At 38.6% G+C, this 16,709-nt stretch overlaps 1 protein-coding gene across 4 annotated transcripts in view; it reads right to left on the bottom strand.

Moving 5' to 3' along the window:
* The window catches only part of CDK6 (cyclin dependent kinase 6), a 229,061-nt gene that overhangs the window by 159,477 nt on the left and 52,875 nt on the right, over positions 1-16,709 (bottom strand). For all 4 annotated transcript variants that reach the window (XM_019927365.3, XM_033863060.2, XM_019927374.3 and 1 more), the window contains exon 3: positions 9,393-9,528. In XM_019927365.3, the coding sequence (XP_019782924.1) occupies positions 9,393-9,528 (136 nt within the window). The remainder of the gene's footprint in view (positions 1-9,392; positions 9,529-16,709) is intronic.

The raw sequence follows: 16,709 nt of genomic DNA, 5'->3' as shown, positions 1-16,709 counted from the left end.
TATATATATATACTTATGTATGCCTGAAAAAGTACAACTTCCTCACTTGTACAATGGGAAAGTAGGTGCCTATGTAATCAACCCTCTAATTAACTCTGAAATGTAGGCATCAAAATATAGTTACCAACACATGATTACTGGGGGTCATCTATATATTCCAGACAGTACTGGGGATAGTGCAATAAACTAGAGTCTGGACTTCAAAGCTCTCACCTTCTAGCTGGGAAAAATATAAAAAAGTGAATGAGATCACTTCGGCTAAGTGTTGAAGAAGATAAAATGGGACGACGTGGTGTAATGTGGTAAGCTGTAAGTAGGTGTGGAGTGGTAGGTGAAGTGATCAGAGGAGTCGTTAGGATAGAACCTGAGTTGGGATTAGAATGGTGAGAAACAGGAACCCTACCTGTGGGGCTTGGGAGGGAGAGGCATGGAACATTCCAAACACAGTGAACAATAAGTACCCACGCTGAGCTGGAAGCATGCTGGAAGAACAGAAAGAAGGCAGGTGTGGCTGAAGGACAGGGAACCAAAAGAGTAGAGGCAGAGCAGAGCTTGGGAGGAAGGGGGTGGGTAGGAAGGAAGAGCTCTAGGTCATGCAAGACTTTTTATTTTATTCTACAAGTCATAGCAAACTACTGGAGAAAAGTTTTCAGCAAGGGAGTAATACTTTTATTTATGCTTTAATAAGGTGCCTCTGGTTGCTGTATGGAGGATAATCTACAACAGGGCTGGAGTGGAAACAGCATATTGAGTTAGGAAGCTGGTCTGATGGGTTGGACCAGAGCTCTAGCAACAAAGATACTGAGAAGCAGTCGGACTGGGGTTATCTTTTGGGGATAAAACCAAAAGTACTTGCTAAGGGATTAGATGAAGATTGTGAAGGAAAGAAGGCTAGAAGGATCCTTAGGTTTGGGGCTCAAACAACTGGGCAGATGGGGAAGGCTTGAGCTGGGGAGAAGATTCTTGGGCAATGTTTTGGTGGCGAGATATCAAACGGAACGGTTGGTCGACTATAATGCATTTAGAGCAAGGGGGAGAGGTCAGGCTGGAGAATAATGATACCTGAGGGTTTGGGACTGAACGACATCACCTATCACCTGGCCAGAAAATGTAGACAGGGAGAAGAGAGATGAGGGTGAAGCTTTGGATCACCCAACATTTAGAGGAAGAGAGCCAGAAAAGATACTGTAACCAGGGAGCTTAGGCACACACTAAACTTGGGTGAGGAATATCCCTCTTCTCTGTGGAGCATCACTCGGCCATCTGTCACCATGGTGATACGCACTGGGTATATACTGCCTGCAACTTTTTCATGGGCTCTATAAACAGATTTAATGCCCAAGGTGAGGAAGCACTTTCTAAAGAGATTCCAACTTACCTATTATTAGCTTGATCAAAGTGTCATTTGTTTATTTTAGTGAGTCAATATTTATTTTAGTGAGTCAGTCTTACAGTACCTTTAGAAAGACACTAGTGTTTTTTTTTTCTTTTTAACCCATATTTCCTGTTAGGAAAAAAAAAAAACAACCACAAAATAACTCTGTTATAGTTTGTTATTACGTACTTTTAGATAATCATGTATTTGCATAATTCTGTCCTCTTTCTCCGATATTTTCAACTACTACAAGGGCTTGGGAAATTGCTTAAGGATTTGTTTCTGGGAGAGTCCTCAAAATCTAGATGATCTAAAAATGTTCTCCCTGAAGAGTTACTGAAAGTTACCACAGATGTAGCTCACTCACCCTACATTTCCCCCTAAATTTGAGGTAAACTCAGTGTTGACTCACTTCCTTCCGATCAGCTCTTCTATTAGAGGTGATGATGGTCAATTGCTGGGGCCACTTTGATTTAACCCTCTAGCAACCCCCAGGGTGGATGCCTAACTTTTGCTTAGCATTATGGCTGATGTTCCTGTTTTAAAAATCCCCCCAAATTCTGTGTGTTGGTGGCGGGGGGAGTGAGGCGGGCACATACACAGGTAAGGGTGGGAACGAGGGTGTGGTCTGTGCGGAGAAAGCATTTCTTTTGAGTCAGAAGACTACATTCCAAGCTGACTTTCCACAGAGAAAATGTATGACATAGGTTACATTCCTGATGAAAGTTCAGACGCCTGAGTTTTAAAAAGCAGAATGCCTCTAAGCACAATTGTTAATATACCACGAATGATGTGCTTTTTATAAGGCATAAGAAGGGTCTAGAATGCGCATAGGCTGATTAGGTAAAACATTCCAATAACCAATCCTGTAAAATGTTACATTAATGTGGAAGGGTAGTGAAACTTAAATGAAAGACTCTTAGGACTGAGGCTGGAGAGGCCCAAAGCCAGGGACTGAGGAGGAAGCTGGGGCAGAGCTACGCAGAGCCTGGGGAAGCTAAGAGTGTGTGAGTATGCGTGTGTGAGTGTGTGTGTGTGCGTGCGCATGCGCACACGCATGGGGGGGGCGGAGGATGGGGGGAAGAGTGGGGGGCAGGGAAGGAGGCAGGGGAGGGAAAGGGTAGAGGGAACATGAGATCTTGAGTACCAAGAAGAAAATAAGCTGTCTGGGCAACCACACTGGCTAGCTACAAACCCTGAGAGATCCAACTATACTACAGGAGTGAAGTAATTTAAGTCACATTGCTGTAAGTTGAGGCCCATTTTAGAGTAAAAACCAACACTGGCATGACTGACCTATGAGGTCCTTTGTACCAGAACTAGTGTTATTACAACATTCCACTTTGCTTATTACAATTAATCTTATTAAACAGTCCTCTCAGGCATCTTTCACAAATGCACTTTCTTCAAAAATTATTTCATGTGACTACAAAAAAAGCAGTGTGCATTAAACACCAGGAAAGATGTGTGTGCATGTGCCTGTGTGTGTTTTTAAAACCATGGTCTATTCAGTTAAGTCCAGCCTTGCTATTAGATTGAAAAAAAATCTCCTTCCAGGATCCTTATCATTATTGTGAAGTATTTGTTCTTTGAATTTCTTGTCTTGTTTTTGGGATCACTTTATTATGCAACATCTGCTCTGAATTTCAAATGTGATAAACAGAGTATGAGTGTCGGTGGCAGATGGCTAATGACCGGCAGCGACAGGGCATTCAAGCCTGCCTTGTTTTCTGGGAAGCGATATTTTCATGTTAATTTGCTCTGTGTCCTGCAAAGATGAGACAAATCACCTGCTCATAATTCAGGCAAAGTGGAGACCACTAGCAGCGGAGTGGGGCCGTGGCTTGATTCCTTTAGGGGCGAGAGGAGAGAAGGCTCTGAGAGGCTTTCCTCATCAGAGTCCAGGGACCAGGCAGTCACTTTGCATTATGTCAGATGGAGAAAGATGAATCAGCCCTGGGCATCCCAACCTGACACCAGAGCCACTGTTTACTGCAAGCAGATATTATTCATGAAAACAGATCTTTCCCAGAGGCAGAAAACAGGTGCTATTAACAGTGTGTGTCAGTCTCTGAAGTCTGGGTTTTGTAAAATAAACTTAATAGTACATTTTATCTCTTACTGAAAATATTACAACCAACAGAAATCTCTAAGAAACATTCAATCGAAGATAAAATGAAATCTAATTCACAGAGAAAAATGACCCACACAGACACATAAACCTTGAGGTCTTTCAGCCTTCTCAAGCCATATAGAATTCATCTGTCATAGAGATACACAAATAAAATATAATTTTTATTCCAAGACTGAGTCATCCAAAGAGGCCATGTGGTCTTGAGCTGAAAGAACTGTGTTCTACTTTGGAGAGGCAGCTGGTATTCTCTGTGAGCTTTCAGTGCCTTTGAATTTCTATTCGTGAAAAGCGTGTTACATGTACAAAATGTCCAAAGAATGAAACTAGGTTCTCAAAGCGTTAAAAAGATAGTTGAGAAGCCAGGTCATATACTAGGAGAGATAATGTACTAGAGAGGGAAGCCTGAGTACCAAATGATAGTTTAGTAAAAGAAGGCATTACCTTTGAAAACATGTAAAGCATAAGATTTTACACAGGAGTCTCTCCCCATATATATCCTGCCATATAGTTCTTTTTCTGGGTAGCAGTTACACATGACTAAGGAACAAGGTGAGGGAATTTGTTTACAGTTCTTTCTGATCCTCTCTCATAAGGTAGCAGATAAAGGCATGAAAGAGAAGACCTAACAATCTGGAAGCCTTTTTTTTCTTTTCTCATAAAGTCCCCATAAATGAAAGGTGCTACATAAACACAGGTACTCAGAATGTATTATGAACCCCCAAAGAAAAAAATAAGACAATCATAAGGTGTCAGTTATTGCCTCATAAGTTTAAGCATGGCGATCTAAGAAGACAATGTCGAATCTCAAATGATCAAATTAAAATTACACAGACGGCACTGCATTCCTCCACAATTAAGTACATCAAAAAATAACATTCTGGGCTTCCCTGGTGGTGCAGTGGTTGAGAGTCCACCTGCCGATGCAGGGGACACGGGTTCGTGCCCCGGTCCGGGAAGATCCCACGTGCCGCGGAGCGGCTGGGCCCGTGAGCCATGGCCGCTGAGCCTGCGCGTCCGGAGCCTGTGCTCCACAACGGGAGAGCCCACAACAGTGAAAGGCCCACGTACCGGAAAAAAAAAAAAAAAAAAACATTCCGAACTAGAAATAGGAAAGCAAGATATGGCAACAATAAGCCTACGAGGCAAAGTTTGAGTATCTGTTGATGTCACAGCATAGCAGTCAAGAGGTTTCTTTCTGCAAATGTCACCATCAACATGAATGAATACATCTCAGGACATCAAGAAAAGAGATTAAAGAATGTGATGAAAACTTCAAGATGAAGTATGAATAAGACGTATAAATGTATTTATTTATTTTTAGAACAGGTGTATTGTAAAATGTTGGAAAGAACCACCTATGATTTTATTTTATTCTCATAAGCCTCTCAATGACAATTTTCAGTCCAGACCATATGATAATGACAGAATTTCCCCTAATGAGTTCACCCAACTATCAACCTTCACAAATACTTAGGGCTTCAGGGGTGGTTTTCTGCCATTTTTACTTTTAAAAACAAATGGTATTAAATGCATGTAAAAATTGTTATGTGATATATGTAAGCTGGGAAAATAAGCCCATCATGGGCTCTTTTTTTGTTTGTTTGTTTCTTTTCTTTCTTTCTTTCTTTTTTTTTGGTTGCACCATGTGGCATGTGGAACTTCCCTGACCAGGGATCGAACCCACACCCCCTGCAGTGGAAGCATGGAGTCTTAACCACTGAACCACCTGGGAAGCCCTCACGGGCTCTTTTTATAACAAACAGGTTGATGAAAATGGTACTGAACAGAAAGAGTTTACCTCTGTAATAGCTAGTCAGAGACCATGCAACATCCCAGTTTTACCCAAGTACGGCTCACCTAATGCAATTTATGTCCTGAATGTGCGCTCGAATATAGTGAATTGAGGCGGACCAACAGGTAAACAGTGCCACAGAAAACATGGTGGGGGACAGGTAGTGGAGGAAAATTCCCACAGCCTAAACCAACTGAATATGAGGTCTTTCCCTGACTTCCTGTTTTACACCTATTTCATGTTAAAATATTTTACCTATTTGTCTATTTTGCAACATGGCGAGTTCTGATATATGCAAGACAATTACAATAATAATATTTATGATTTCGAAGAACATTTTAGAAAATATTTTGGTACCATAATGCAAAGAATCAGCTACAGACTGTGTTTATTCATAAGTAAGTGGGGTTTTTTAAACCTGAAAGTATCAAACACCAACTAAACTACTTAAATAACCATAGAGAAGTGTCCCACATGCTTCTGTGTGCTCTTATATTCTAAGGTCCTCAAGTGCAGGTTCATGACTTATGCAGTTTTGTGTCCTCAAAGTGCCTAGCACAGAACTCACCCTGTAAATATTCAATTAACCTTTGTACGAGTATATTCAGAAAAACTCTTATTACAACAAAGCATTCTATATAAAGAATCCAATCCATGTTCCCAATAGGTTCCTCATAATAACAATATTCACTTGATATAGTTATTGAGACTTCTCATAAATGAGCTCTACAACAACAAAATATTTCTGTTCTCTGGCTGTGTGCTTGAAAAATTCAATTAACCAGAACCTCAACTAGCTGGAACTTCCTACTGAGCAGCTGTTTATCCTTCATACCAGTGCTTAAAAAGATGTCAACTTAGAAACAAAAGATAAAAGTGTTCATTAAAAATAAATTTATGTCAATCACATATTCAGCTTAAAACTATCCATTTGATAGTATTATAGTGCTTTTAAATGATTACTCATGTTTTTAAGGATGGCCTTAAAGAACCTCAAACACAAATGCTAAAAAAAAAAACCCTTATATTTAATAAGGAAGAAAAGTAGATCAGCACAGTTCAGAAAATTTTTAAAAATTAAGGATGAATGGGCATATCTGAAGAAAACTCTAATTTGAAAAGATACATGCACCCCAGTGTTCACGGCAGTACTGTTTACAATAGCCAAGACATGGGAGCAACCTAAATGCCCTTCGACAGATGAATGGATAAAGAAGATGTGGTACATATATAAAATGGAATACTACTCAGCCATAAAAAGAATGAACTACTGCTATTTGCAGCAACATGGATGGACCTAGAGATTATCATACTAAGTGAAGTCAAACAGACAAAGACAAATATCATATGATATCACTTATGGGTGGAATCTAAAAAAAATGATACAAATGAACTTAATTTACAAGACAGAAACAGACTCGTAGACATAGAAAACTTACGGTTACCCAAGGGGAGAGGGGCGGGGAGGGGGGAATAAATTAGGTTTGGGATTAGCAGATACAAACTACTATATATAAAATAGATAAACAACAAGGTCCTACTGTATAGCAAGGGAACTATATTCAATATCTTGTAATAAACTATAATAGGAAAGAATCTGAAAAAGAATATATGTATATGTATAACTGAATCACTTCACTGTACACCAGAAACTAAAAACAACATTGTAAATCAACTATACTTCAATTAAAAAAAAAATTAAGGGTGAAGACGAAACGGGTCTTGCGACTAGCTTTTAAGTTAGCAAAAGATGTTCAATGAGCCGTTAACATACAAATTAATCGCCTGAAATATTTCAGCTGACCATAGTTTTATTTTACTACGAAAACATCAAAACACCATTAACCGCAAACCTTAAATAACCACAGCCCTTGCACCCACCTCTACCTTTGTGGGGCTGTTGTCCCTGATGGCTGAAGAAATTTAACAGCCTCCAGGAGAATCTCCTGTTCAACACAGAACGAAGTGACACTCCCTTTCCCTGGATAGATGAAGAACTCAAAAAATACTTTTAACAAGTTACCTTGTCAAAAGCTTCTGTTGATAAGCACCAATCCCCCGCTCCCCAACCTTGGCTTGGCCATCCCCCGGCTCCTCTCCTTCACCTCACCTTAGTGACCACCTTTTTGCCTGTTCCTCTCTGAATCCTGCTTACCTCTCTACTCCCACCCTTGGGAGTTTCCCCCACCCCACTTCATTTTCTACTCTTGCCTGATCAAGCCTTAGTTTAAGCACATCACTCTGGTTTATCAGTCATTTTAACTACACACACTTTTGCAAATGATTCCACTCAGCAGCCTCTAACGTCCTAGGAGAATTTAACGTGAAGCTCGAAAGATCCATGTAGGTGGCAATGTAGGGTATAAATATATGGTTACCTTGTCTCGCTGCTTAAAAAAAAAATGACCTCCCCCAAATGAAATTTTTGAACTTAGAAATAGATTAGAAGAAGCTAATGCTTATTTTGACAGTCCGTGTTTAAGCTGTTGGAAGTCATTTAAAAAACAATTTTCAATTAATTATATCTGAAGAAAGGTTGGCAATGTGTCTTATTTATTGAGTACCTATGTGTATAAATCACTGAGTAGGGACTGTCAGGATACAAAGATGAATGAGTAGGTAAGACATGGACACAAATAATCACAATTAAATGTAGAAAATATGATAAAGAGGGAGAGATGTAGAACAAGCTATAAGACAAATGAGATTACATCCAGCTATAAAGGCTGCTCAAATGATATCTCGGGTGGGCCTTGAAAAATGTAAGCAGAGAGTTATTGGTGGGGGGGAGCAAAGGAATGGCAACGAGAAGGAAGCCCACGGAGGTAGGAAATTATGAGCCACAGTAAGAGGATGGGGATTAGCCCAATCTGGCCAGAAAGCAGAGAACACAAAACAGGGCTATACTCTGCCCTGCATGCTGAACATGGTATTTTGGACAAACTCATAAAGGAAAGAACTGAAGCCACAGGATTGGAATAGAATTTGAGTGAAAAAAGGGATGCAGAGATAGAAGAGAAAAGGACCAAGAACAGGTAATTAGGAATACCTATGTTTAAAGGGCCTTACTGTCCCTGAAACTGCTCAGGAAGCAACGAGACCATTCCTGAGCACCATATTCTTTTATGAAAGGCAGATAGGAGAAAATAAATTCTACATTAGTCTAAAACCCAAGAAATAAATCATTCAGTACATCACGTTCTAAATGCATCAGTATCTGGGAACACCACCTAGCTATCACTAAAAGACATTTCTTACTCTGTTCAGAAGATAAACTGTTTTCAGCTATTAACTCCTATCTAAAATGATGCTGAACTCTAGAACTCATTTCTACACAAAGAATGATAAGGTAAGGAGCCTGTTTCACCTAATTCACAAAAACAAACAGGTCTTTGTGAAAACCTGCCCATGATATGCACAGATCTACAAGATCGACTCGGAAGTTCAATTAAGCAGAACAAAGTAAGACCAAGAGAGCTTTATAAGTAGCTCTTCCCATTAGACCTAAAGGAAGAAAGGACCTCTAGTCAATACAATGCATCTAGCTTGCTGACCTCCAAGGAGTCTTAAGTCATCTTTGAATCCCAAGAGTTTGGGATGGTACCTGACACTTAGGCTTCCTATAAATGTTTTATGAATGAGGAGAAAATGGAGAAAGAAGGGCCTAACAATCAATATTTCAGATTTACATAGCATAGGTATGTCCTAGGACCAGTATACAATTACATATTCAATATACTCATGAATGATGTTTTAAATTATAACCCTCAGAGTCCACAAACGATCAGAAAAAGGCTGAGCTATACTTACTACACTATACTTTCTAAGCTTAGGGCCAGATAACGTACAAATAGATATTTTCCAATAATTTTAATATGTATTAGAACTAAAGGGTTTTTTCCACTGAGCCCTAAAATTAGTGAACTAGAATATACCCCATTCTTTAAACATCCCACTTAGTCATACTAGATATATTTAACTATATATTGAGTTCCAAAGGCTCTAATTTTGGCAATTTTCATAAGGAAAGAGTGCCATTGTTTATATAACAGTGTGACTGTTTGACCAGGCAGAGAGATGATTCTTAGTACCTTTATGGTTTCAGTGGGCACTCCAGGCTCTGGAACTTTATCCAAATAAGTGGTCAAGTCTTGATCAACATGTTCAAACACTAATGTTAGTTTGGTTTCTCTGTCTGTTCGTGACACTGTGCACACATCAAACAACCTAAAAGGAAAAAAAAAAAGAGGTATTAAGTAGGTGGTAATAAGCAAAGAAGTAACCTGTAAGTCTTACACATATCCCTCAATTTGATCACATAATTAGGGGGAAAAAAGGACAGGTTTGATCATTCCTTGTGATAATACGTAAGGATACCTAATAGGATCTGATAGTTTACTATCGATATGAAAGTTCAGGGGCAGAGCACTTGGTTAAGTGGTGACAAAATTCACAATGGCAAAGAAAAAGCAACACGACTGCAACATGAGAATGCCTGCTTGGAGGGCTCCTTAGTTAAGATCTTAGGCAGAATTTGCTGATAGAGATAGTTTCAAAAACTGCAGCCTCTAGGAAAAATATGGTTCTTAGCTCACAGGTCAAGAATTATTAAAGAGACAAATTGAGCATTTTCTGGAGATGCTGGACTCTGCAATTTAGATTTTCCTGGAATTTAAGGTCTTATAATTATGCCTATGAAAATAACTATAATGGAATAAGGAGAAATTTGGTTTATTTCTAAGAAAGCCTTCTCATCCTGGTGAATCAAATCATTTCCCTGGAATGGGCATGAATTCTTAGTTTTAAAATTCCAAATATCATGCTAATAAAAACTGTGAAATTTTAACTTTTGGGGGGGGCAGAAATTGCATTTGTAAACTATATTGCCCTTAGATGATAAAGGCAGATTGACAAACTTTATAATTATGTTTGGATGGGAGAATTCAATTCCTTCCATAAAATCCTACGACAAATTCAAAATTTAAGTTTTAAGAACAAAGCCTTCAGTAGTCAAAAGAATTTTCAAGACAAAGGACAGAATTTCCTTTAGCTTCAACAGACAAAGATACTATCTGGCACATGAGATGCTCACCAAACATTTAAAGAGTTAAACACACCACCCATAAACAAGCTATAAATAAATTTCTTGACAAGAATGTAATATAAATACTAAGAAAAGGCTAATAAAAGTGCTACTCATATTACTTTCTTTCATTTTTTAAAATGAAACAACACCTTCTTCAAAGAAACTAACTATAAATGTGCATATAACCCAGTTACTGAAATGCAGGGTTGACTCTCAGTTATCCACTTTGTACATTACCTCTTAAATTTTTAATGCCTAGCTGGCTCACCACGCCACTCTACTGCATTTCTGGGCTAAATGGGCTCCATAACCTTTGGTACTTCAGTGTTAATCTAAAGTAAACTTTAAAAGAAACTAAAGAACACCATGATTAAGTTAAATCGATGGGGTGAACACCACCACCACCAACCACACATACTTTATAGCCAGGTCCAAACTCCTTTTTAATTTTGGGCAGCCTGGGGTGAGTTCTACAACTCCATTAAAATCAATTAAGATCAACAGAATTTCTTCCTTACGTTTGTCTACTTCCAAATATTCTGACTTCTAAGTTTTAATTATCTACTTATAAACTTAACTTTTTCTAAATTTCTAAAGTCTTCGAGTATCACTAATGTGACTTATTCTGAAAAATTATTCTGACAAAGTAAAAACTCCTAACTAACAAATTTATTAAAAATAATGCCATAAATCATATGCATGCCGTACTGAAAAACATGATTGCTATCATTCATGGATCTGAAACCTGGGAAGTTTATGAAAACAACTCTTTCCATTTGGTAATTTGAGGTAACTACCATTTATTCATAGGCTCCTTTGAACAATCTTCTTTCCATTTAACCCACATACTTTGACAGCTTTACTCTTTCTTCCTTTTTTTTTTAACATCTTTATTGGAGTATAATTGCTTTACAGTGTTGTGTTAGTTTCTGCTGTATAACAAAGTGAATCAGCTATATGCATACGTATATCCCCATATCCCCTCCCTCTTGCATCTCCCTCCCACCCTCCTTAACCCACCCCTCTGGGTGGTCACAAAGCACCAAGATATGCGGCTGCTTCCCCCTAGCTAACTATTTTACATTTGGTAGTGTATATATGTCCATGCCACTCTCTCACTTCGTCCCAGCTTACCCTTCCCCCTCCCCATGTCCTCAAGTCCATTCTCTACGTCTGTGTCTTTATTCCTGTCCTGCCCCTATGTTCATCAGAACCATTTTTTTTTTTTATATTCCATATATATGTTAGCATACGGTATTTGTTTTTCTCTTTCTGACTTCACTCTGTATGACAGACTCTAGGTCCATCTACCTCACTACAAATAATTCAATTTTGTTTCTTTTTATGGCTGGGCTCAACATCACTGATCATTAGAGAAATGCAAATCAAAACTACAATGAGGTATCACTTCACACTGGTTAGAATGGCCATCATCAAAAAATCTACAAACAATAAATGCTGGAGAGGGTATGGAGAAAAGGGAACCCTCTTGCACTGTTGGTGGGAATGTAAACTGATACAGCCACTATGGAGAACAGTATGGAGGTTCCTTAAAAAACTAAAAACAGAGCTACCATATGACCCAGCAATCCCACTACTGGGCATATATCCTGAGAAAACCATAATTCAAAAAGAGTCATGTACCACAATGTTCATTGCAGCACTATTTACAATAGCCAGGACATGGAAGCAACCTAAGTGTCCACTGACAGATGAATGGATAAAGAAGATGTGGCAAATATATACAATGGAATATTTTTTCTTCCTTTTGAAGAAGAAAAAGGAGTTCCACAATTACCAAGCTTCTTTATATCTATTGCTTCTATTTTTGTGATAAAATGAAACAGTAATGAACCAAAAATGGCCTGTACTAAAATCAAATACAAACATGGGAACTGCATCATTACAGCTGTGCTTCTTAAACATTACTTTCAAAATGTTTTCTATTATAAGTAATACATTTCCTTAATAAAAAAATACATTGTTTATCACTGCCTCCAGTCAGTAAAGAACTAGTAACTCCAGTTCTTACTACACTTATGGTTTGTAATACATAAAACGTTTTAGTAATTTCCAAAAGAAAAAAATTTTTTGACAGGGACGTAGCTGGAGAATGAAGTGATCATAAAACACTGCTAAACCGAAGGGTCACTTGCTCCCAAACCGTTGTTAGTTACCTAACAGCCCTGGCAGCATGCTATGTTGCTTCATCTCACTGAAACCATTTTCAAACACTCTGTATGACACAATGCAAGAATAACATCTAACCCACCCAAGTTATTTTTCTCAAAGTTATATCACTCTCTTCAATTTATTAAGATTCACTGTTGCTGCCTGCAGCACCTGGACTCCACACCTGAGATATGCAAAAGGTGAGCTCCCTGGAGCCCCTGTTAATTGCCCCAAATGATAAGCCATGGAGAAAAGGCACTAATTTTAATTGGCAATTTTTTTTAAAGTGGATTTTTAAAGACACACATTTAAAGAGACACAGAGTAGAATATTCTTGTATAAATTTTAGTGTATATAATCATATATTCTTCTAGGCTACAAAAAGAATGGTGTTTACTAGAAGTGGCTCACGCTGGTTCAAGGTGATAATGCTTTTTATTTTTTTAAGGTGCCGTTATCAATTTTATTTGGGAAATGGAGCCTATTACCGTCTCCTTAGAAATTCAAAAGTGACATCGAGGGAAGTAAAAGTCCTAGAAGAACCTGTAGGTTTGGGGCTCTAATGCTGGCCATCAACATCCAATAGACCCAGTACCGTACAGAAGATATTTTGGGAAATATTACTCTATACTAAAACATGATATTTAGTCTGACTTAATTGCTTAGTAAACATTATCATAGTAAAATTAAATTACATTAGTCATAATGGGTAGAAAATGCATTTTGAATCAACAGCTATAAATACTAATCTTAGGAATTTTAGAACATAATATTTTTGATGCTTTCTTGTCTACAAGGACTCTGTCTGGAATCATCCCAAAGCAAATAATAATCACTTCAGTGGGCAATAAAGAGAAGATAGATGCTGTAATAAAACCAATAAGTCTCACGTAAAGCAACCGAACTAAACAAGAACTGAATGAAACCCCTGGTGTTTGGCAGGAGGTTAACAATCTGTAATATATTTATATAAATCAATGAGGAATGTGGTCAAGCTATCTATAACCTCTGTAACTTGCAAAACAAAAGAGCCAGACAGGTCTGAACATTTGAAAATAAACCCTGGTAAATAACTTCAACTGTTTGATTCCTTGTGTCGACCAACAACTTAAAGCTTTCTAAAACCATTCTATTTTTTTTGCTATTCAGTAAACTGACAAAAATACCATTTCAGTGACTGCATAACTACAGTTCCATAAGAGAAATATAATCACATTGTGTTGAGGATGAACAAAAGTATCTCAGATGACTTTTAGAGGAAATGAAAACTACCATTCAAAGTTTATCCATTAGAGCTTAGCTTAACGCGATCCAAGTGAAGGTTCAAAAAGTAGTTCTCAGTATTCACTGAGTCTACGAATCCAGTTTAGCTGCGCAAAACAAAATCCAAAAAAGGCAGATAGGTCATTATCATTTTACAATTAAGTCAGCCAAGCCCCTAACTATCCCATAAAATAAGTCCTCTCCCTGTCTCTATTGTCCTGACCCCCCAGCTGCAGGGCAGAGAGCAAGCACTGCAGTCCAGCACAGCACTCAGCTTTCCAGCTGTCCTAGTGATGTAATTATCTCATAACAAAATATCTCCATGAATTAACTCTGCATCCTACCCATTGTAATTCGGAATGACTGCTTCCTGTTCACGTTCTCCATTTAACTTGCTATTCTGGATCTATTGCATAGGCAAGTTGTCTTCATCTAATGGATGGGATTACATCCAATAAGGTTTGGGATTTCCAAAGATTACAATTTACAAAGGTCTCCCAAACAACATGCTCTGTAAACACAAGCCCTGCCTTTCTATTGTGGTTATAATAAAAGGGAAATCTGCATTACTTGCTGTGATTAAACTCTGACCTGTCACAGGAAGTTCTATAAGGATTTTTTTCCTGTCGCTCTTTTTCATACTCTTGAATGTTTGGACATCAAATAGTTCAAGATCTGTGAGATGTCTGGCACAGCTGCCGAAGGGTGCTAAACAAAATTTTATTTGAACTACAGGCAGTCTTCAGAATTGAGAAGAATTTTTAAAAAATCTCTAATCTCTTCCTCTATAGTCCACGAAGCACATTCTTTGGCTACAGTTTGCATGCACCAAATTTATGTTCACACCTCCCAATAACCCTACACTACTGGATGCTGGCCAGGGTATTCTCCTTTTGCTCATTAAATAAGGAGTGTGTGTGCACTTATTCTCAACCAGCACTGAATGGTGTAATTCCAGAAGTATTTGCCACTAATAATAATGAACCTGCTGCGAGAAGGAAATCGCCATTTCAGCAGTACCTGTAAACATTTATCAGTATGGACACTGTACTGTGCAGGCACTGTACTTGGTTTTAGAGATTCCAACAGATCTAAGACGGGGACCGTTTCTAAGAGCTTCATATCCAGTTGGGGGGAGAGACAACTGACATGTAAAACTACAAGCAGTGATATATGGCTATGTATTAATTCCAAATTAATTCTACAAACACTATGTGAAACTTTATATATCAACATCAAAGTAGATTCATTCTACATCCTATTACAGTAGACACCTGTGATGTCTACCTTTCCAAGATCCATTCTCTCTTCTGGAAACCATATCCTCATTTCTTGTTGAGGAACCACTCCTACCCCATACACTCAAGCAATATATTCGTGGGGTACATGCGCAGGATGGCACGTAACCTACCCTGGACAGACTGACAATGACTGATTTAGGGATGGACAGGACCATGAGAATTGGTCCCAGGAATTTTACTAGATCTTCTGGGAAAGTAGAGCTCTCTTTATTCTGGGATTACCAAACTGGCAACAGATTAGCCTGCAGCTGCTGGTGGCCATCTCTGCCACCACTGTAGAGCCCACCATGGAATGCAACCAACACCGAAGAGAGCCAGAGCAGAGAGATGATAGGCAAGAGATTCCGGATGACATCATTTAAGCACCTGGACCCACTTGTGCCCAACCTACCCCTGGATTTATTACTTAGATGAGTCAGTAATGTTGCTTTTGTGCTTACCCAGTTTGAGTTGGGTTTTATTACTTACAACAAAAAATAGTCCTAAGACATCTATAAACATTTTGAAATAATTAAAAGACTTTAAACATCAATATCTGACCTCAAATACATCTTACATATTAGACAAACTGAATTAAGCTCAAGCACATAGCTTAATTAGTAGGAGTTTCCTCTAGGTGACTATACTAGTTCCCTGACTTGCTGGGAGACTATTCGCCTTAAGAGGTTTCTCCATGAGCCTGCTGGCTGGGAAAGAGTAATTGACAGCAGCAGAGCCGAATAATTAATCTCTCCTAAGGAGCCATGCGGCCTCTTCCCAGGATTCCTCCTTGTGGTTCCTTGTCTGACCACAGAGGCATTTTATGGAGAAAAAGTAGAGAAAGAAAGCAAGAGAGACAAGCTCATTGCAAATGGGAATATGGAACCTATAGCATCGGAAAGGCCTGGGTAAGGAGAAGTGAGGAGGCAAGGAGAAGCATTTAAAAATCATACAAAGGTACTGAGTTTAGTTAAAGGTTGAGTCCAATGCTCAGAGATCTGTTCTCCCAAAACCCCTCGTTAAGCAACCCCCCTTCCACTAGCTGTTGTTGAAAAGTGGAAACGCACAGGGGCGCCCCATAAGTAATAACCCCAAAGCAGGGAAACCCCTTTGTGATCATACTGTTGTTACACTGAAGGCTACCACAATCTGACAAGGGAATGCAAAGCCAACATCTTTTATTTACTAACTCATTTTATTCCTTATAGCCTTAAAAAGAGTGTTCATAAGAAAGTTTCATAGTTCATCTTCTTCCAGTTCATCTTTAGAGTTTCTACTAATCTGGTTTCAGCTTCTATCTACATGTACTTGGCAATGTGGATCTATGAGTTAATATTTTTGCATCCATTAACCAAAAAGTGTTTTACAAATAAAATGGGAATCCCCCATATTGGGCAAGTTTACAAGATGTGACTCGCACTACAGTAAATATTTAAAATAGAGCAAACAGTAAAAACTTGTGTATATGGAAACACACTGCTATCACAGGGTAGTGCAAAACTGGTGCACTGTAAGCTGGGCCCCAAATAAGCTATTTGGGCTGTCTTAATGGGTATATAGGATACTGTATACTGCTCTGTTCATATTCAAGATGAATTCCTGAAATG

Source organism: Tursiops truncatus, chromosome 9 (assembly GCF_011762595.2).
Source record: "Tursiops truncatus isolate mTurTru1 chromosome 9, mTurTru1.mat.Y, whole genome shotgun sequence".
NCBI classification, from domain to species: Eukaryota; Metazoa; Chordata; class Mammalia; order Artiodactyla; family Delphinidae; genus Tursiops; species Tursiops truncatus.
This window is presented reverse-complemented; position numbering and strand designations above follow the sequence as displayed.